Genomic DNA, 22051 nt, shown 5'->3' with positions numbered 1-22051 from the left:
GAGTTAAAAAAAAAAAAAAAAAAAAAAAAAAGGTTGGATTTGCCAAACAGCAGAATGTGAATATCTGATTTGCCAGTGCCCTAAATCTGATTTTCTGGTGCTCTAATCCAGCCGCTGTGTATTATGCAGCATAATGTCTCCGTTCATAGCCAACCTTTGGCGAAATATAAAATATGCTTAAAGTCACTCGCTGTGACAGTATTCCACATGTTAGCTTTTTCTGTAATTTCCACATGTGAAAAGTTACAGTAGCCTTAGCCTTATTATTGCTAGTTTGCAACATCTGTGTATGTACCAGCAACCTCTTTTCTGACCCATTTTAACAGATTTTTATTTTTATTCCTTTTTTTTTTATCTTGAATTTGCACTTCCATTCCCCACTAAATCCATTCTCACTTTGCCAGAGAGCTGTGATTATTTTTAAAGATTTAATGCCTCCTCTGGTAATGAAGTTTCAAATCACAGCTGATCGTCCTGTTTATGTTTGCCTTGCCAGCACTCCACTTGCTTGTTCAGCCTGTGTTTGGTTCCCGTTCTCTCTACTTTTATCTTGGCTTGTCTTCACAGCTTTGCTCATTGGAGCTGCACAGACTCCCCTACCAATTCTTTCGTTCACACTCAGCTAAACAGACTACCATCGGTGGTAGAAACTTAACCGCCCAAATGAGGAAATTACTTCTTTTTGAGAGTTGAACAACATAATGAGGAAAGCAAACAAATACACAAAGCGGAAATCCAAAATTCTATGACAAAAAAAATCTTCACAATGAAAGATTTCTTTGAGGAGCTCTTTAATGTGCATGAATTTCCTTCATCCGCTGACTATGACGGAGTGGGGTTAAAGACACGGAAGCAAGATCAGGAGTCTTGGCAGAGGTGCAAATGTTATGAAGTCATTCTCTAAAGCAGCCAGTTTCCGTGCTGAGTGGGTCACTTAAATAAAAACATTAGATCAAATATTTCTGAGAGAAGTACAAGAAGAGAACTTGTGGGTCAGCCGAGGCCGGTTGACAATTAACACATTTTGCATCCACGTCTTAAGGCCCTGTTCACACTTGGTGTTGACATGTGTTTGGGTGATCTGATGACAAGTTCACGGCTCTTTAGTAGACGTGTGAAAGCACCCAAAATGCAGTGAGGAGGAATTTGAGACCACATTCGGTGGTACAGATGACCACACTCTTTTAGCAGTGTGAGCACAATGCGTCCTCGGGCACGTGAAAGGCCGACTGCTCAACTGACTGTCCTCTGCGTAAGCAAGAGCATGGACTCGTTTGTGCACCAGTTCCGTCATATGAAACTGCAACAAACAAAGAGGAACAACGAGGAAGAGGACAAGCCCCGAGGGATTTATGTCGCAACTGGGTAATTTATGAATCTTAAAACTCACTTAGCTTAGATATAGCTTATCAAGTCCAAATATTGTGTTTGCGTGCGATTTTGCACATGGAAGGTTTATGAACCCTATAGTTGTGGTGCATCAGCTCATCATCAAAACATTTTTGGAAAAGGAATTCTGCAGGCACATTAAAAAGTAACCCAATATATTTCAATTTTAACCCTGATGCAGCAATGTTAGTCACAGGTGTGGCTACAGGTGCAACAGCCCTGAAAGTCTCAAACTGAGAGAGGATTTAAATATATTCTGGACATATGGTGACACTGAGGAATGGATGCAAGGGATGGGTTTGTCATCTCTTGCTCTAATTTTAGCCTTTCTGTATTTGCAGTTGCACCCAGCCTGTAGTGCTTTTAGGCTAAAATGTGTTGCATATAATGTGAAAACAGCTGTGACTCTCCTTTTCTGAAAGCGCGTAAACATTTAAAGGTATTTTGCTTTAAGGTTCTCAGCAGGGTGAAAAGGGAGGTGGGGGCTTTTCTGGCTGATAATCAGCCCTCCATCTTGCAGGTATTAGGGATCTGACACCAGCTAATCGTCCCTTTCTCTGTGGCGTGCCCTCTAACCAAACACGTGTTCAGCATATTTGTACAGAGACCAGGCTGGGTCCCAAATCTGTATCTTATTTGTTATGATGAGCACAAAGGCGCTGTGGTGCACCTGTGTTTATTACATTTACTCAGACATAGTGCCTTCAAGACTCTTGGAGGTCTTCCTGATTGATGAAAAAAGTCCTCTCTCCCTGATTGGCCGACTCATCAAATAAAAAACATACTCTCTTTAATTGTTTCCTCATCATCTGACCAAAAAAAATGACTCAGCCTCTGGAATTTTGTAGCCTGGAGTGAGCCGGGCTCTTACACAGAGCCTATTACGCATTCCCCGTGAAAAGTTGTGCAATTCCTGCCGAACGCTCCACCAGTTATGCAACCCCTCTGGAGCAAAATCCAATAGCAAAGGTTTAATTTCTTTAGAAACGCTGAGCAGCAACTTGTCTGTGTTTTGTCAAGCATGTCGAGCTCGCCACAAACCAAAACCGCAATCTTTCAAGCTTTATGAAGAGATCCAGATAATTATGAGTGGCTTTGTAGAAGAGTTAAACGCTAACTTGAAGAGAATCAACCACACTCCCTCATTGTCCGCCACCGCATAAAAACAGATAATAATTAACATTCTGGCATGCTCAGCCTGTAGGATAAGCACTATGGAGACTCTTTGTTGTGTTTTTCTGTAGATGGCAGTGCCAGAACCCTATACCTTGACCTTCTTTGTTCTGCCCCTCTAGCCTCATATCCTCTTCTTCCTCCTCCTCCTCCTCCACCTCCTTCTCCTCTGCTATCTACTTCGTTGTAACCGATGCCAAAGCTCAACTTTGCCCCAAGGCCAAATCCACAGCTCTCCACTGTCCAAATCCCTCTGCCATGTGAGTGAAACAACAGCGAGGCCCTGAAAATAGCTCTGAAACTCTCTATTCCCTTTATGTCGTCAACAATCTGCCTCCTTCACTCCTTCCTTTCTCTTTTTCTTCACCCAAAGATCAAGATGTTTCACTAGTTCCTCATTTTCTTTATCTTTTTTGATAACTTTTCAAATATCTGGTTAGATTTAGTTAAAAAATGTTTTTTTTATTATTATTAACAAATGGACAACCAAAGCCTTGGCAATGGTGCATTTACTGTCAGTCATTGGTCACAGCACCCCTCACAAGTCAGTAGCAGGGGCTTAGCTTCTGGGCTGGATCCACATGTACTTTTCCCCCCTGCGTATGCCACGCATCACTCTCTTCTTGTTTATCTCCCCTTGCGCTCCCCGCTCCCTGCTCCCTCCCCAGCACAAATCTCTCATTCACAAATAGAGGCCAAAAGAGGCTCAGCTGATTTGATGAGATTATGATATTTTTTTTTTTTTTCTGATTACAAATCAACCTCAGCTTAGATATGTAGAAAAAGCATAGCTGCTGCTGTTACATCCTCTCTTCTCTCCTCCCACATTTGCTCTGACTCCTCCCTCCCACTGTCTCCACCTCCTCTCGGACGCTGACCCCTCCCCTCCACCCTCTACCCACCCACTTCTCTCCCTCACAGCCAGATCTGAGGACATGCCTCATTCACTCCTGCTGCACAGGTTTTAAGGGAATGCAAAAAGAGAGAGTGAGAAAGGGAAAGCCAGAGAGGAAAATATTAGCTGGGAGAGGTAAAAGAGGACAGGAAGACTCTTCAGTTTGTAGGTTTTCTGAGAGAAGGAGAAGGAGTCAGGGTGTGAGGGAGTGAGGCAGGGGAGAGAAGACAAGTGTTCAGGAGTGGGACTACCCAGCAGTGGGAGGTTCTTCCAAAGAGCTTATAGAGATTACCGGCAGCTTCCTCTCCTCTCTGCTGGGAGTCAGACCCCCAGGATCCAGAGACATGGAGCCCTCCGTGTCAACTGAGGTCGAGGATGAGCCCAAGGAGAGGAAGAAGATCCACTTTGCCATGCCGTCCTCGGCGCCCACCAACCTGGACCCTCGGCAAGTGGAGATGGTGAGCTCTGCTTTAGCTCTGACTAGTTTAAGAGTTTCACATTTCAACTGTTTCCAGTTAAACATCTGTCCTTCACAAAGTTATTCATTCAAGAAAATGTGCTATATTGTTTATGAAGTGCATGACCATTGTTGACCATGATTCTCCACTCAGACAACATGGGCAAACATGGTAGCTCTGTCTGCCACACTGTTGAGAAATGATGATGACATTTCCCTCTCTCTGTTTCCTCACAAGATTAGAGCCTTGCTGTCTCATCTCATCTAAACCTGTTCAAGAATGTGTCACAATAATTATTATGTTGCATTTAAAGCCAGTCGCTCTTTGTCAGTGCAGCAGGAAGTCCTTGACATTTAGGTAGTTGCATACTACTGCTGATAATAATTATTTGTGTTTGGCTGTTTGTCATTCTCTCTGACCCATAGCCTGAGCTTTCATTAGTAAAATCCTTCGGTTCTGCTCTGCCGCAGAAGTGTCTTATGACTGACTCATCTCAGCGCAGATCTTTCTGTGCAAGGGTTACGCTCATTTTCTGACGGGACAACTCTGATCTTTCTTTTTGGCTCTAATGCTGGTGGCTCTTATTTTAGATCAGGGATAAGTGGGCCAAAGTAGAAACTGTTTGGTGTCACAGAAGATCGAGGCCAATGGCTCATTCCTCTTGAGAGCTTGATGAGAAATGGGCTGGGTGGCAAGATGTGCTATATGAAGGAAAACTGAGAGACAAAGCTGTAAAACCTGAATTCTGGGTTCACCTGTCTAGGGTCAGCTCCCTTGGTGACCGTCCTTGTTCCGCAGCATAAAAGTGCGTCTTTTAAAGAACAATAGCAAGCTGTGATCATTTTTTGTCCTGTCCTTAGCCGATCATAATGATACGTTGTTGACAGAGCTGTTTTTTTAAATGTTTCCTTCATTTTTTTCTTTTTTTCCCTCCCAGAACAAAGTGTTTTTTTCCCTGCCTCCTACTAAAAACTAGATTATTTTTGTCGCGAAGGAAATTCGCCCGAAATGAAAATGTTTTGCAACGCTTCGCAAGACTTCCATTCACATTTACACATAAACAGTTGCTCTCCTCCTCGCCACAACCTCGTCTTTCTTTCATAACCTCGTCGTTGCGTCCTGATTGCTATCACCTCTTCCAAGAAACCACAGGATATCAATCTACCATATGTGATCTACTCCTTCATCTTTTAAGAGATTCTCTCACTTCCTTCTGTGCTGGGGTGGACCTCATTGCCCAGTCACCTTATGGTCAAACACCTATTTTTAGTCTTGCTGGCTGGCTTTCCTCCCTGGCCCTGAGCTTTACCTTTACGTGTTACATTGTGTGCACTGAAGCTTCTGCTTGGTCAGCTTGGTGCTACCAATCCATTCAAACATGTAACAGAGATGTTTCATGAGTACAGAAACATAAATCCTTGGTTACTGTTGATGCCATGCATGCGGGGGGGGGGGGGGGGGGGGGGGAAATGTTGATTGTTGCAACAAAGCGACAAACGCGCTACAGGGTGGTATGGGAAACAGAAGGAGCATTCAGGGGAGGATGTGTTTACGCGTGTTTAAAAGCAGATAGCATCTACTCAGGGCGGATGGGATTCTCCAGGGACGTGTGGGTGGGCAGGGTTAACGGTTAACGACATTCATTTCATTCTCTTCCCCTCCCATAGCAATTGCTGTTGCCCACAAGTTGCTAATGAGTTGCAATCACTATATCACCCTTTGGAACTTGTTACACAACCGGTAACTCCTTACTGTTCTTTCCGATGGCATTTAAAACCCCACCACCACAATCAAATGAACTGCCGGGGACTTGTTACTATGGAGACATGGTGTATAACTATGTCGCCCCGAGCTCCTCCACAGTCTAGAAGGTCAACGTTAATGGACAGTTCTGTGCGTCGGAAAGGTTGTTTACATAGGTGCAGATGCATGTTTGGAGATACAGTAAGTGTGTGTGTGTGACTCCTATTCAATGTTGTTGATGTGAGAGACGAAATATTGCACTCCTTGGGAGAAAACAGCAGCTATTTGCACATGCCTGAAAGGTGTAAGGTAGTCGTATTGGACAATTCTCACCTGTTTGTGCACGCCGACTCTGAAAGAATATATACAAACAGTCTGCACATTTGCACACTGCAAATGCAAATTTTCTCTTTTATTTAGCCAAATTTAGAAACATATATATATCTTCTGTCTTTTTCCGTGAAGTGGAGGTAAATACAAAGCTTGTTTGCAGTGCTCACAGGATTTAAAAAAAAAAAAAAAAGAACTTTTACTGATTCGCTTAATTTACTTTGTCCAATTTATTTAAATGAATTCACTGATATCACACAGTTTTCTACCATCCACTGAAAAATGCTGGTTTTGTGGATTAGGCAGGCCATTCACAGTTTGGACAGAAGTGACATTTTCTCACTTTGTTGGCTTATTGCTATATTACATCACTGAATAAACCCATTCTTCCGATTAGTCCTTTATTAAGCACTCAAGTGCCGAGCCTGGAATTCTTTAGACTAAAAGTTTTTTTGGTGCATGTAGGGTATTTAATGTTTTGGTATTCAATCCCCTTCTTGAAATCCCCTCATAATAAGATACTTTTAAGATTATCATTCTCTACTTTCTTTATACTGAGATGTCACGACCGAAGTTGTCTAAAACAACGCAGGGAAAGCACATGGCTGTGTTTACCACCCATAATGCCACGCCACACACACCAATCCTGCGTGCTTTGGAAGGGATGTAGAGTAATGTGCATAATGGGCAGAGATTAAGGCCATGGCACACAAGTCTCCCTCCCTGGACTCAACAAGCAGACATTTCTCCATGCTTCTCCTCTCCTGACTCAACCTGTTCAACACATGCTTACCCTTTCAATTGACAGGAACCTCAGAGTATGACTGGAAATATCGGATATATAGGAAAGGTCGTCAGTCCACAAGCTTCCAAAAACGGTAAACTAGTCCACGTTAATCTGTATGAAACCTAAAAGGGTCATGGAGGCCATGACTTCCCTTCTCCCCCACCTTGTCCCTCACCCTCGGCAGCACACCCAACCTTCCCCGTCACTCTGCTCAGTCCACTCTCCGGGTTAAACATCAAACAGCGACCTTTGATGCAGCTACTGTTTGTGGGTAAACACTGAAAGTCTAGGGGACTGTCAACATGCACTCCCGGAGAGAACATCTTGTTGGATGGCACAAAGCGGGCTGGGACTGGACGGCAGTGATCTTTCCCTGCATGTGGACGGTCAGGATTGTCGCTGTAGTGGTCTGACTCTGTTTGCGCAATGACGTGATCCGTCGTGTATATGAAAAGATTTTTAATGCCCGTCCACAGCAGTTTGTTGATATTTGTAGTGGCAAAAAACTAATTGGGAAAGCAGTTATTATTTAAAAAAAAAAAAGTGTTGCAACCACACATTACGTTATAATTGCAGCTTGGACACAGTCAATGGCCCTCTGTCTTCTGTGGGTTATGCATGTGTTTGTTCCTCCCTGTTTTTGACAGTTTTGATTAGTTGACGACTGGAGCAACATGTTCATGGCTTATATCTGTTCTCCACAAAGTTTCCTTTCATGTTCTTTTTCCATTTTTATTTTAGCAGTGGAGCAGCTCTGCAGTAAAGGGTTTGTATATTATTCTGAAGATCATGCTGTCTTGATGAGGATACTAACTAAACAATCCATCATCTTCTCTTGGCTGCTGTGTGCACATATGTGTAATGTGTAAACAGTTAAGAAACATAAATATTGAGCATGGGTAGAGTGATTTGTCACATGATTACACTGTACACATTGAGCTGAAAATACGTCAAAATGCCCTCTGCACCTCAGGCCTGCATGGGCACTTAAAAACAAACAAACTGAGGCCTGCAGTGCAGCAGCAGACCCTTTTAGCCTTTAAATATTGCGCATGACAAATCCTCCATTATCATTTTCCCTCTCATTCACTCACTTCGGGGATCGTCTTTAGTGAAACCAGTTCAGGCCGCTGTCAGTTTACGAAGAGATTAAGCGATGTGCATCCCCTGGTGTGCATTCATTCATTCCTTACAGATCATCCACTTCAGTGGTTGTGCAAAGAAACCACGGTGCATATGAAGCACTTCATCGTTTAACCTCGGCTAACGGCTAACAAACAATAGCTATACATCTATAATGAGAGAGGAACGAGAGGATTAGAAGGGCAACTGTGGTGCAGCAGGGACGGAAATGGGGGTGGGGGACGAGAGCTGGACGGGAGCTGACCTGTCAACAAATGTCATCAGAAGTCAGTGTGTTCACTAGATGTGGACCCTGAACTGTATTTTTCTGCTGCCTTCCTCCCTCCCGATTTTACTTTCAGGATCGGCTGCTGGAGCTCCCTTCTCTTGTTAAAGAGGCACGGGACGGTCACACTGATTAAGTCATATTGAGGGGAGCACTGAAGCGTGACTCTAAACAAATCTCAATCCCCGTTTCACAGTTACAGAGAAGACATGTTGTTGCTGCCGCTGCAAGAGTTGTAATCTCTAGCCGAGATTTTTCCCCCCCTGTGTTTATCTGCATGCATGTTAAGGAGCTTGCAAAAGGGCTCACTAGGTCATCTTTAATATGCGTAGGAGGGAACGCACAAATATCACGATAATAAAACGCTTTGGCAGCCTGGGAAGCAAAACTAATGTTTGTAATCTATGGAGTCATTTAATATATTTTGCAGATATTTCAAACGGGCAAATCTTGGTTCCAATCTTTGGTGATGTTGAAATGTCACAGTTAGGGGCCCTTTGCATCCAAGCAATGGTAAGTAAGCTGCATAGCAACTATCAGCTCGAACCTTTTTGTCGTTTATCTCCATGTGGGTGCATATGACGTTGCAGATGAGTAACTATAGCTACTCTGCCCTCTGTTTGTGTCTGCCTGTTGACCTCTGGAACTGGTCTTTGTCAGAAACACACGGTGACCCTGCAGAACTTGAGTGCACCGACAAGAAAAGCTGATTTATCTCAGTGAATACAGGCTGTTAGCCATTCCATCGTCTCTATGAAAACTCTGATTGGCACATCCCCTGCAGAGCGCTTCGGCCTGGCAGGTGGCTTCCCGTCACTCATAAACCAGTGGCACATTATCTGTGGTGTGCTGTGGTGTGCTGTGGTGGTAAACCTTTCTTCCAGAAGTCTCTGGAACAACAGGCCAACAGCTATCAGCAGCTAATTACATAAATGCTGTGGGGTACCAGAGACAGGGGAGAAGAAGTGAGGTGGGGGGTTGAGAGAGTATGATATCATTCTGCCAGTGGGTGCAGCGTAATTACATTTCCTATTTGGGGGTCATTGGAGAGCCCCTCCAGATGCTTTCTGCAGCCCATCTGTTTATTCAGTCAGCCACTGGTGGGATCAAAGGTCACTGCAAAGGTGTAATGTGAATGTTGAGGAGCGACATGAGGCAGCCTCTCTGACTTGTGGGTGTTCGGTGGTGCCATGCATCTGAATAGGAATGAGCGCTCTGTGAATATGTGACAGACTGGGGTTAAGATTTGCGTACCCCTGTCCTTGACCCTCTTCTTAACAGCTGGAAACTTAACAAGCTGTTCTTACTCACTGAAGCTTTGTTGAAGCTGCCTGGCAGTCTGTTAGTGATAAATGGATGTAGCCCAAATGTGTCTAACGGAGCCGTTTGTCACATGATACATCTGATCACTGCCCTTTGGTTGTTTACTTGTCTTGCTTATGGAAACATTCAGTCTGGCTGCTTTGTGAGGAAGAGGCAGGGCTGCCTGGTATTAAAAGTTTAATCCTGACGGCGCACAGCACTGTGTCCAATTCTTTGACTGAAACTTTTTTTTTTCTTTTATGTACTTGTGTGAATATGCTCATAAACAAAACAGCTGGTGGAGTTTGTGATGTTGGCGCTGAAATTTTGCCTGTTAGTGTTTAACTTTCTCCAAAAAAAATCCAAGTAAATATGCTGTTATTCACAGAAACCAGATCAAATTCAAGAAACAGCACATCAGTCTTTGTAATTGTGCCTTTTGAATTTCCAAAAAAGGAAAGAGAAAATATTTAACTACCACCCAGTGTAATTATTAGCTGTTTCAGACTTAAAAATCATTGTAATAGTTAAACCTGCAACGCATGTCGATACAAATACATTAGATAAATAAATAAGCAGAAAGAGACACTCATAGTTCATAGCGAGAGGGATCATTTTCACCTTTCTGTAATGTTGACGGCATGGCTAGATTGCACTTAGAGGCACTGCATGGGGTTCAGCCCACTGGCTCACCGGTGGGCGACATTACGACTTTAATTAAATTGCTCTTCAGAGTTCAATCCAGCTAAAGATCACAACAGCAGAGAGGGAATGAAAATGACTGAGAGTACCTTTAACCCAGAGTTGGGCCGAGCTTAGATGAACAGCAGGAGAAAGGGAATCTGATGTTCAGCAGGTTGTATAGAGGAGGTGTCTTTTTAGCAGCAGAAAGACAGTTATTATTAGTTGCAGGGTAATTGTTTTGCTAACCTACATTTCTTTAGCTGATCAGATGAACTCAATACAGATTCTGGCTGAACCTTCAGTGGAGTACATGTTCCTATTGGTGAACTGTAAGCCATGCACATACAGTAGCGCTTGTTTCTGAGTGATGTAGTGGCCTGCCTGCGGGCAGATGCCATAACTGCAAATCAATATTGTACAAATCTATATCTATCCATCTGGAGCAGAGTTACAGCAGCGACATGAGAGAGTTTGAGCTTCACATGGACCTGATTGATGCTCCCATCTCAGTCACAGAGAGTTGACACACACTGCCTGATAGGATGACCCCGTGTAATGTGCTATTGGACTCAAGGGATGGCAGCTAACAGGGAAGGAGATCTGAGGTGCGTTCTGTGCTGCCTCTTCAGCAGACTCCCCTCGGGACGCTCGACAGTTAGCGCTGGTGCAGAGTTTTAGAACCTTTCTGTCTCATCCTGCGTAGCCCCAAGAGATACCTCCGATCTAGTTTATGCTGTCCTACTGCAGCTGCTTTTTATAGGCCCGGCCACGAGAGCACCAGCTTAGAGGGAGGCCTCCGGGGAGCGAACCCATATCAGCCAGTCTGCACCCAGGCTGCTGTAAGACAGTACTGAGCCAACACACGCAGAGTGCACACTCAGAAACATGCAAAGTCAACAGTAACCACTGACTCATGTACCCAACACCGCTCCAAACTCGGAGTCATTCCTGGCTACTTAACCGCTTTCCCTTTGATTAAACTTGACAGTGGTATAAACATACTTGCTGACGAGATTTTTATTTAAATGGAACATTTTAAAACACTCTTTCAAAATTAGTTTACTGTTAAAAAATAAGTAAATTATAAATGCATACATGCAACATACTTAAATACATCTACAAAAGTGTTTAAAGTGTATTTCAAATAATTTCCTTCAGATAGTTTGCTTCTTTCTCTTTACCTCACAGTATGCCGAGTCAGCACTTTGTTCAAATTCACCCATCAGCTTTGGATACACTGATGCATCTCTTTTCTATGCTAGGATCAATGAGCCAGTGTTTTATGGAGACTCTGGGTCTTTGGAGGACCTATGAGGTGCTGCTGCCTCTCAGGGAAGCCTGCAGCCGTGCACCTGTGAAGCCTCTGAAAGGCCACCGCAGCCGCCTGCTTGGAGCTCCCCCCTCGGTGCAAGTCCACTGCAGCCTGACTGATCTTGGTACAAAAACAATCGCTGCCAGCGGTGGAGAGGGTTTGGGAGATTGGGGGCAGGGGGGTTTAGAGAAGTAGAGGATGGAGGGATAAAGCGTAGCTGGAGTAATCTCACACACGCTGTGGCCCTGTGTTGCCATAAATGAGGAAGTCACATACGATATTATGTAACTCAGGCAGAATAGGGTGGAAAATTACTAGAGTCACTATGTGCGTTTATGTCTTCTGGAGCTGCCAGTGCACGTCACCACCAGCAGCACCACCACCGCCACCATCACTTTGTTTAAGGGAGCAGCCATAAAGACCTGTGTTTGACTAATGCATTTATGTTCCTCGAGTGCGTGACTTTATTGTTTGGATGTCATTTAGTGTAGATTGTGGTTTACCTTTGAAACACGCTGTTGTCATTTTCACATATTAGTACGTCACACCATGACATTTCACAAAGACCGCTTTGAGGATTGAGTAGGGGCTAAATGACATTAGAATAACAAGCACTGAGCACAGGTTCATGTTAACAGATCATCAGATTACACTCCTCAGTGACCTCAATTATCCCTTCCAATCATTTTATCTTCCATTTAACTCATAGTGCATTTATTTATGTGAATATATTCCCGTTTTCAGTAAGCAACAGTCTCTTTCACTGACACCTTATCAGAGAGAACTATGTTACCAACTACAGAGATTACAGTAGATACAGGTATTATGACTCAGGCACTACATTTTTGAAAAGTTGATACTTGACATCTTGCTGTGACATGTTCTTTAATAAGAAATAGCCAGAAGGGTACTTTCAATAAAAAGGAGAATAGAAATGGAAAAGAAGAGGGGTGGCAGCCAAAAACTATAGCTGGAAAACATCCATCTCCGGTTAGAGCTTGGAAATTGATTCTCAGATGTCTTGTTCAGTCACTTCAAACCCACGGAGCTTCCGTTTCTAATAATATGAAAGACAGAAAAGAAGAAAATATCTACAACTGATAAGTAAACGTGACATTTTTTTTGTCATTTCTGAAAATGACAACAAATAACAACCCTGATTAACCAAGCAGACCTTCCCCTGGCACTTTGACCCCTTAGTATAAACTCAGACAATGCACCATTCAAATACTAATGAATCCATCTGCATGACTTGAATGCAGAGGAATAATCCAGCGGTATTCCCAGCTTTAATAGCTTTAAATGAGACTCGGGCAAAGGCTTGGTCATGGCAACATCTGGCGTATTGTGTCTCTCGTGGGGATCTGGGTGAACCACCTCAGGCTGCCCTGCAAGGCTGGTAGCAGGTGTCAGGCAGTCAGGGACAGCAGGGTTCTTAGCATCACAAAGCCTCAGGCCTCCACACCTTGCCAGGAGGAGAGAGTGGAGGTGGAAGGGGGTCAGAGGAAGTCCCACCGATGTCCCCCGCCACGGAAGAGAAAAAGGGAGCGATCACATGAGGAAAGGAAACAAACAGACGATAATCTGATTTCAGTTGTGACGCACTCGAGATAATGCAAAGGGGAGGAGAGGGGAGGATGAGGGCAATGTCACTGTCAAGGAATGAAGGATGGATAAGGAAGTATGCAGGACAGAGGAAGCAGAGGATCAAGAGAGATGGAATAAGAGGAGAACAAGAGAAAAACTGACAGTGGGAGAGATTCTGGGGAGACAGGAAAGCTGGAAGTTGCGTGATGAGATTAAAATGTGCGTGGTCTCATAAATAAGGGCACAATCCTTGCCTGATTTCTCTGTGTTGTTGAACTTGACGGTGGCAGATTTCTACCACATGGCTCAGCAAGCCTCTGCTTTGGCAACACCCGGCACACCTCGCTGAACACGACGGAAGGGACGCGAACACAAACACGGCTCTCCGTATGGAGCCGCTTGACGCAAAATAGAGCCAGGATACTTAGCTCTCTTCCTACGCTGTGGTGCTGTAAACAGTAGCGCACAGGTTCATGTCATGGCCAAGGTTGGCTTGCTCCGCAGAGGACACCTTTCAGTACCTATCAGACAAGCCAAGTCCACGTTACTGCAGCGCTTTCAACCACAGTCCGCTTTATTTTACAGAACATTTTTTCGAAAGAAAGGTTTATGGATGACAACTATTAAGATTTTGTAGAATAACAGGGAAGTGAGCTAAAGTAGTGTGTTGTTTTCTTTATAAATCCTCCTCACACATTCTGCTCAGCACCTTTCAGTGAAGTAACACTGCACCCTGAACTTATCTTCTCAGTATCAAACAGTCACTTCCTGTTTTCTTGCAAGGATGCTTGTCACATTTTGCAAAGCCTAATGTCAAGTGGTACAGGAACCAAAAGATTTTTTCTTTATTATCATGACATGCAGCAGATGAAGGCATTTAAATACTATCAGTCATCGAAATAGCATCAACATGCAGACAATGTCGCAAATATAATTTGCAAAAATCCGGCTGTGCACAGCTTCTGTCTCCATATCCAGGACCCTGTGAAGGAGTGCAGTGTGTTAGTGAGCTATAAAGCTTCTTTTGTGGTCTACAGGGGGCAAATTATTCATAATCAAAATGAGTTTTTGGGAGGGTTGTACTTTCAAATCAACACAATCGGCTATTCTGAGGAGCGCATTCCTACTGGCAAACCACGATACAGGTCGGTTATAAGGATGTATGGGCACAGCTGGGCATTTGTTCCCCGGGACAGAGAGTTCACTGTATACTTTGGCTTGTGCTGGAGGTGTGGTGGAGACCTGCATACAGTCTGGCTCTGCTTTTCCTCTTGGGCCTGCACCTTCCTGACTTGGGCCTCCAAGGAGCAGCGTGTGGCGTCGGGAGTGTCTGGGCTGATTACCCCGGTTCATTTAGTCCACTTTTCCATGCACTCTCTGTACATTAGTGGCAATTAACCATACATAGACGTGAGGAGGTCATTTGTTTCAAATAAATCCTTTATTAAAAGCTTTTACACTTCTTAGATGCTGGCACGAGTTTAGCTACCTAACAGGATTTTCTCTGTGGGCTGTGTGTTTATGAAATCAAACTTTCCTAAATGAAACTTCCTCTGCACTACTGACCGTTCACTCTGACCTCACTAGTATTGAGCACTGAAATTTGCAATCGGCTGTTGACCGATCATCCGACTTGGCAGCAGCGCTAATGAAGCCAGCAAGGACTCAGCGTGCCCTTCACCACCATGAACTGTCAGCGTTTTCCATTATATTGATATGGCTTTGTGTTGCTAAGCGTTATTAATAATACAGTGCTGGTCGGTTTAATTATTCATTCGCTTATGGTTGCCCTTTATGTTTGTGTGTTTGCTTACAGATCCGACGCAGGCGGCCTACGCCTGCCACGCTGTTTAGAGTAGCCGACCAATCGTCTCCTGAGGACGATCAGTCCACTCATCAGGTAAAGGTGAAGTCGGAACACTTTCTTATATTAAGTGTCTGTGGATTCTCATCTTTCCTCCTCCGGTATTTTCCTACCCCATAAAAATTCCACATAGTAAATATTAGCCTCCAGCTGTGCAGCCTGTTTTACTTCGAATTATTTGAACCCTTTTTGACCCTGCATCGTGTCCATCATCACACGCTCATGATATGTATACACCATTGTTCAAACCCAACAGCTCTGTAATTTAAAATTTCACATGCATCAAGGTTGACCTTTAAAAGTGTCTGAGTGCAAATATTCACTCTATGAGTGGATGGTCATAAACTGTGGCTGAAACCTTGAGAAAAATAAGGTCTTGTGATGACACTTTTCAGATATTCTTGTGAAGATTAAATGCGTCAGCAGGATTTGGAGCAAACATTCCCTGCTACGAAAACTATGGAAAAAAGTTTCATCTTGGGTTTGAACTTGTCTCTGCATCATGGCCCTTCATGCAGTCTTTAAAGCACTTTCAGTTTGACGTTCTATGAGAAATTCACTTTAAAATTAAACTATTTGATAATTTGATGTTACTTTACTTGTTTTGCTTTTTGTTACTTTATTTCCAGCAGTTTTTTTATGTATGTGTGTTACATCTGTTTGGAAGTCAGTTAAGGTCAGAAACCCTCAGTACTACCCGTATGGGTTGCATCCAGTAGATTACACTTTAAAATGAACCATATTTACTATGTATATCTGGATGTTTGGAAGGAATATTTAAGGATAAATGAAGGGAGAAACTCAGGACTGTTGTTTCTCTGTCTTCGTCCACAGTGGGTGGTGGGAGAGAACGGAGTGCTCAAACCAAAACGGGTCAATCCAAACGTCTATCAGCCTCCATCGCTCAAAGGTTTGTGCGAGCAGTGTTCATTCTACAGGTGGCGGCTTTGTATGTGTGTTGTGATCCATCCTTGTGTTTAAGCCCTCTTTTGTTTTACCGTGCTTCGCTGCCGTCAACGTCCTCCTTGCTTTCCGAGGAAGGCAAAAAATGCATGTGACAGATGGGTGGATGTGCAATAAAAGGCTTTCTGTCTTGATTTATTTATTTTTTTTCCAGTGCGTGCACGTGCGTGATATGCATAGGCGCGTTTCTATGTGTTTCTGCTCTCATTATACACTCATCAGCAGTGTGTGTGACAGAGGGAGAAAGGGAGAGATTAGAGCGTGACAGCTGTGAGATACCGAGTGTGAGTCTAGGAAAGTCTGGATCATCCAGGATTACAGTCAATTGTGTATAAAGCTGTGGCGCACACACACATGTGGAATAAACACAAATATAGGAATGATTGAAATGCATACATGAACGCAGGCGTATGCTTTCTTTTGTGTCTTGCTTGCGGGAGGCCGGTAAAGAACGTGAGTTTGTCAACAGGGTTTCATTTACCGGCCTGTGCATTGTCACATGTCAAGTGGTGATATAATGAGTCAGGAAGCCTCGTTCCTGCCTCAGAAATCTGCCCTTCATCAGCTCAGACTCAGACAGTGAAAGAGAGAGCTACCTCGGAACAATTTCTAGTTGCATAACCTACCTTAAGCGACCTGCCTCAGCGCTGCGTTTCTGAGGGTGTGAAAGAAGCCAAGGTGACCTAGAGGAAGTGAGAGGGGGAGCTGAGATACTATCACAAAAGAGAGGAGTGTGCGCACAGAGAGTGAGTCAGTAAAGCCAAGAGAGAGCGCAGGGGAGGGCGGGCGGTCGAGGAAAGACAACGGCACAAACAAACAGATGGAGGGGAGAGAAGGGATAGAAGACAACAGCGGAAGCTCGATGCTGAAAATCAGTGCGGGGCACAGTTTTGGAGCTGCCCACCTTGTCTGTCTGCCCTGTCTGTCAGTGCATGTGTTTAACTGGCTTCCTGTGTGCCTGGCATGCATTCAAACACTCCTGTGAGGCTTGGTAAAAAAAAACTGACAGTGTTGAAGCGTGGTAAAACCCAAAACAACGTATCCCTCTATCCCTGTGTCTGTCTCCCATGTGTGGCCGTTTCCCCCGTGTCCGTGCTGTGTCCACCCGTGTGTAGCTGTGCAGAAGATGGCTGAAGCGCACATGCAGAACCTAGGTGTCTACCCTCCTTTGGAAGACCCTTGTGAAGGGGAGGAGGAGGAGGACGACGACGACGACTGGCAGGGAGAGGAGGGAGTGGAGGCATCTCCCGCCAAAGCTGCTGGTGAGAGGGAGGCTCTCTAGACCACGATGACATCACGGTGGCAGCAAGGACAACACAGTTTTTTTATTCTAAAAGGAAAAATACACCTTGAGGCAATTTAAAACCCAGATGCTGGCTCTTCATTTCATGGCTTTTGTTTGGTTTGGTAGTTGACATGTTTTTTAAAATAAATCAGTCTCCCAGTTCATCTACAGTTAACGCAATAGAAGACAAAGAATTTTGAACATCTGTTTGGCAAAAGTGGACTCGAGTGTCTTTTTAATCATAACATCTTACAGTTAGATTATCTATTTTTTTTCTCAATCTGTGTATAGTTTCTGATGGGAGTCAGTGTCATTTTATTCTAATGTGCAATGCTGGTGTATAGCTTTGAATGGTAATAAAAAAAAATCTAAGTCTAAAGGTGTATTTTTCCTTCCAGTTCGTATGATTGGCCCAGTTTATCTCTTTCCCTGTACATTTATCATTCACATGTATTTGTGTTTCCCCGTGTTTTACACAATCCGAGACATCTTTCTGCTAATCTGTCCTTAAAGACTGAAAAATAAGTCCTAAGATTGGAAAAGTTGTGAAGGCTTAAGCCCGAACATCTTGTATCATCTTGTATCAGACTGTATCTTCAAACTATAGAAGAACAAATTCACAATAAAGGAAGGAGCTGAGTTTAAGATGACAGAAACATGCTCTGACAAAAATTTGGTTTCATAACATAAAAAATATAAAAACACTATTTGTTCCCAGTTGAATGCTGCAGCTGTTCTTAGCCCTGCGCCGTTTTCTGAGTATCGTCTTTGTGTGCTGACCAGCAGCAGAGGTGAAGTGATGTGTTGAGTGACGGCTCCAGATCTCGCATTAGCTCTCTGTCTCGAGTGTCAGGTGTTACACAGCAGCTGAGTAAAAGACCAGAACCAGCACCTGAACCGACTGGAGAGGCCAGACAGAATTAATGTGCAGAGCAGTGTTGTGACCTTGCTCTGTATACGCTCCATTTAAACTGCATCTAAGTATCTGTGCACATCATCTGTGCACACCAGCAAAAGTAAACTGAAGAAATAGCACATTGAACTAAACTTTTTTTATATGCACTGTGTGCCTTGTTTTATCTGATGATGCGAAATTATAGATTATTATTATAGATAATCTCTATTATGTCACATTTCATTCAGAATTATTGCTCTGTCGCCACAGATGACAGATGACTCTCTCACTAAATCCCTTTGTGGAGGCCTGCTGAAACAAAAAGTACCCAAACAAGATGCTAAAATAAACTGATTGGGTTTATCAGTTATTTCAGGGCTGGGCCTGCGAGATCACACTGAGAAAATAAATCAAGGAAATGAATACATTGAGATCTGATGAAAACATACACTGCCTGGCCAAAAATAAAGTCACCACCTGGATTTAACTAAGCGAATAGGTACGGGCCTCCTATTTGATAATTACTGCATGGGAAATTATCTTTCAGCTGACAACAAGTTATTTAGCCCCAACTGATGCAATGAGTAGCTTCTCATTTCTTAAACAATCATGTCGAAAGACACATCCTGTGGTCGTGGAAAAGATGTTAGTTTGTTTGAGAAGGGTCAAATCACTGGCATGCATCAAGCAGAGAAAACAGAATGAAGAAACTACTAAAATTGGGTTAAGAACTGTCCCAACGCATTATTAAAAACTGGAAGGATAGTGGGGAACCATTGTCTTCGAGGTAGAAATGTGGCGACCACTTAAATGATTGGTGAAATCAAATGGAAGAAAAACAAGAGTAGAACTCAGGGCTATGTTTAACAGTGAAACTAAGAACATTTCCACATGTACAATGAGAAAGGAACTCAAGGGACTGGGACTGAACAGCTGTGTAGCCTTAAGAAAACCACTAATCAGTGAGGCTAACTGGAAAAAAGGCTTCAGTTTACTTGGGAGCATAAAGATTGGACTCTGGAGCAATGGAAGAAGGTCATGTGGTCTAATGAGTCCAGGTTTACCCTGTTCCAGAAGAGAAGAGAGGCAGATGAAGTGATGCACCCATCATGCCTAGTGTCTACTGTACAAGCCTGTGGGGGCAGTGCTATGATCTGGGGTTGCTGCAGTTGGTCAGGTCTAGGTTCAGCAACATCATGTGCCTAAAGAATGAGGTCAGCTGACTACCTGAATATACTGAATGACCAGGTTATTCCATCAATGGATTTTTTCACGGGCATATTCCAAGATGACAATGCCAGGATTCATCGGGCACAAATTATGAAAGAGAGGTTCAGGGAGCATGAGACATCATTTTCATGCATGGATTGGCCACCACAGAGTCCAGACCTTAACCCCAAAAAGAATCTTTGGGATGTGCTGTGGTCAGACTATCCCATCATCAATACAAGATCTTAGTGAAAAATGAATGCAAAACTGGATTAAATCTTGTGACACTGCAGAAGCTTATCAAGACTATGCCACAGCAAATGTGTGACCTTTGTTTTTGGTGGTGATTTTTTATTTTTTTTTTGGCCAGGCAGTATAGTACCTTAGCAGTCTCCTTCTCAGTCTCATTCAGTGCTTATTCTGCAAGTGCAGCTTATGAAAGGAACACATGAACACAATGCTAACCTAACCTAACCCTGATAACTATGGCTACGGCTACCTAAAAACAAACCTGTGCTTCCACTGCTGCTTTTGACCTCAGTGTTTGTCTCCCTCAGATCACCAAGAGAGAGCCACCGCTGAACAGTCAGTCAGGTTTTCCAGCGTGAGAGAGACGGACAAGCAGATCCAAGCGGCGCAGGAGGAAGAGGAGGAGGAGGAAGAGGAAGAGGAGGAGGGGGACAAAATCGTGACAGCAACAGAGGAGAACAGTCGGGGATGTAACTGAGAAAGAGAGAGTGAAAGAGAGCGAGAGAGAGGGAGGGAGGGAGCTGGGGAAATGAATTGCAGATATGGGGAGAGAGTGTGGTGGTGTTTTGTCAAAAGGTTAAAATCTGAAGAAAAAAACAGGCCGTCGGTTTTTGAATGTGCGAAGTCTGAATGCAAAAGTGGGCCGTCTGAATGATAGATACTTCCATGAAATCAAACACGCCAGTGAGCAGCGATTTCTGTGCCACTTCACCTCTAAGGGGCCCGCTGGATTTAAAAGAGAGGACAGAAAGGGAGTTTGTGTGTGAGTCGGCCCTTATGAGCAGGTGAGGAATGATCTACTGACAGAGCGGACCACAGACAGCAGACGCCACTTTGGCCCTTGGGTCCCTTAGTTTATAATGAGAGTCGAGGGGCCAAGGTCAACGTGAGCTGAAAAATAAAATAAAAGGAAAGCCAGACTTCCCTCCAACCTTAACGCTTCCGCACAGCTGCATGTTAATTTAAAGTGTGCAAAGTAGCCACGATACACACACAGCGTACGCATTATTAACAAATATGGTCTTTTTTATGACCTTTTACAAAAGCCCTTGAAGATCTTGAAATGAGCGCAGCCTGCTAAGCCCTTTGTGTGTGCTGCCATCTTGTGGTTGAAAGTAGAAACGATGGGTTTAAAGTTCTGCTCCAAGTTATAATCCTATAATACAGTTTCATGAAACTAAATCCTGTTTCTGATGCTATTTAAAGTCAACATAGTTTTCATTGCTAGAGTCCAGAGTAACTGTATTGATATCAGTTTACTTTTTAGTCCTAGTAAAAGTGTATCAGATCGGTTAATATGCATACTATACGGTAGGTTGCCAAATGTAAAACCTAATGGATTATAACTTTGTCGAATAAAAGAGCAGAAGCCATTAGCTGTTATTAAAATCAATACCCTGTCAATGCCTACACAAGTATTTGTGCACCTATACTAACTTTCCAAATAATTACATTAACTAGTCCAGAATTTGTGAGAATCCGTGACTTGGAGCATTGCTTTGAAACCCAGGTATGACTCAGTGATTAGCACCAAAATTGTTTCTTTCATTTTAAATCATCTGTAATCTCAGTGTATTTTCCCAACTTTTGATGATTTGAGTTTATTTAGAATAAAGGGCAAAGCTACCTCCAACTTTTCAAAATGTCCCTTCTATCTCACATTAGCGCTGAGTTCATCATCATCTGTTTGGGAAGGAAAAACAAACTTTTTCCTCATTTGAATATCTCAATTTCTCGCTCACAGATTGACTTTTTGTACATGGACACTTTTATAAAGTCATCTTTTTAATTGCTCCCTCATGATTTTTAAGTCAAGGATGTGTTGTGAGAGCTGTTTTTCTAACCTAAACCCAAGGGCATGAGGAGCTCAGCTCTGTCCTGCTTCTGCTGCCTGTATCCAAACACACAGATGACTCACAGGCCTGCGTGTAGCGAGCAGAAGTACAAGCCTAAAACCAGGCACCGCGGCTACGACTGACATTTCAGCAAAATGCTCACTGCGCAAACTCTCTGTGCTGTTTCTCCCACAGATGATGCCACACTTTTTGCTTGGGGTCAGCAGCAATTTTAAATATCATTAGCCAGCTCCTCTCTAATTTCCAATTTAAAAGTGATCTGATGTATGAGAAGGTCTCAAGTTGTGCCACATGATGAATACATCCTGCTGTTTGTATCGTCTGGGCTGCTCTTTGTATATAAAACTTTGTGAAACTTTTTTTTTTTTTTTTAACCTCTGACCTGCTCAAATCGTGGGATGACTGGATGGGCGTGCTGGGAGTGTTGAGACTCTCCAGCCGACGCCATCCTCCATCCCTTGCTCTCTGTCCACCACCTCCCCTCTCCTCCCGGGTCAGAAGAACCATGGGAAGACATATATGAACTCTAATGCTTATTCTGTCTTTATTTTCTTTAATTTTCCATTCTTTTGTTTCTCAATGTGATGTGGTTGTTTTAAAGTGAGCAACTATATGATATCAAAATAAACCAATTTTCTTTTTCTCCTTTAACTCAAACTGTA

General features: G+C 43.4%; 1 protein-coding gene across 2 annotated transcripts; it reads left to right on the top strand.

The window, feature by feature from the left end:
* Window positions 1-3493: 3493 nt before the first annotated feature.
* Window positions 3494-22040, top strand: ppp1r1b (protein phosphatase 1, regulatory (inhibitor) subunit 1B). 2 transcript variants are annotated; one of them, XM_084570866.1, is made up of 5 exons: window positions 3494-3915; window positions 14885-14974; window positions 15767-15842; window positions 17011-17157; window positions 19842-22040. In XM_084570866.1, the coding sequence occupies exons 1-5, from the start codon at window positions 3802-3804 to the stop codon at window positions 20009-20011; spliced, it is 597 nt and encodes a 198-aa protein (XP_084426992.1). In that variant the 5' UTR covers window positions 3494-3801; the 3' UTR covers window positions 20012-22040. The 2 variants fall into 2 exon arrangements, with proteins under 2 accessions (XP_084426992.1, XP_084426993.1); XM_084570867.1 differs by having other exon boundaries at window positions 3495-3915; window positions 14885-14968.
* The last annotated feature ends 11 nt before the right edge of the window (window positions 22041-22051 follow it).

This window comes from Chelon labrosus (genome assembly GCF_963514085.1).
Source record: "Chelon labrosus genome assembly, chromosome: 21".
Taxonomy (NCBI): Eukaryota; Metazoa; Chordata; class Actinopteri; order Mugiliformes; family Mugilidae; genus Chelon; species Chelon labrosus.
This window is presented reverse-complemented; position numbering and strand designations above follow the sequence as displayed.

Coding starts and splice junctions, on each gene's coding strand:
- ppp1r1b (XM_084570866.1), top strand. CDS start 3,802: ATGGAGCCCTCCGTGTCAACTGAGGTCGAGGATGAGCCCAAGGAGAGG. Junction 14,975..15,766: donor AGTCCACTCATCAGGTAAAG/GTGAAGTCGGAA, acceptor CTTCGTCCACAG/TGGGTGGTGGGAGAGAACGG. Junction 17,158..19,841: donor ATCTCCCGCCAAAGCTGCTG/GTGAGAGGGAGG, acceptor TGTCTCCCTCAG/ATCACCAAGAGAGAGCCACC.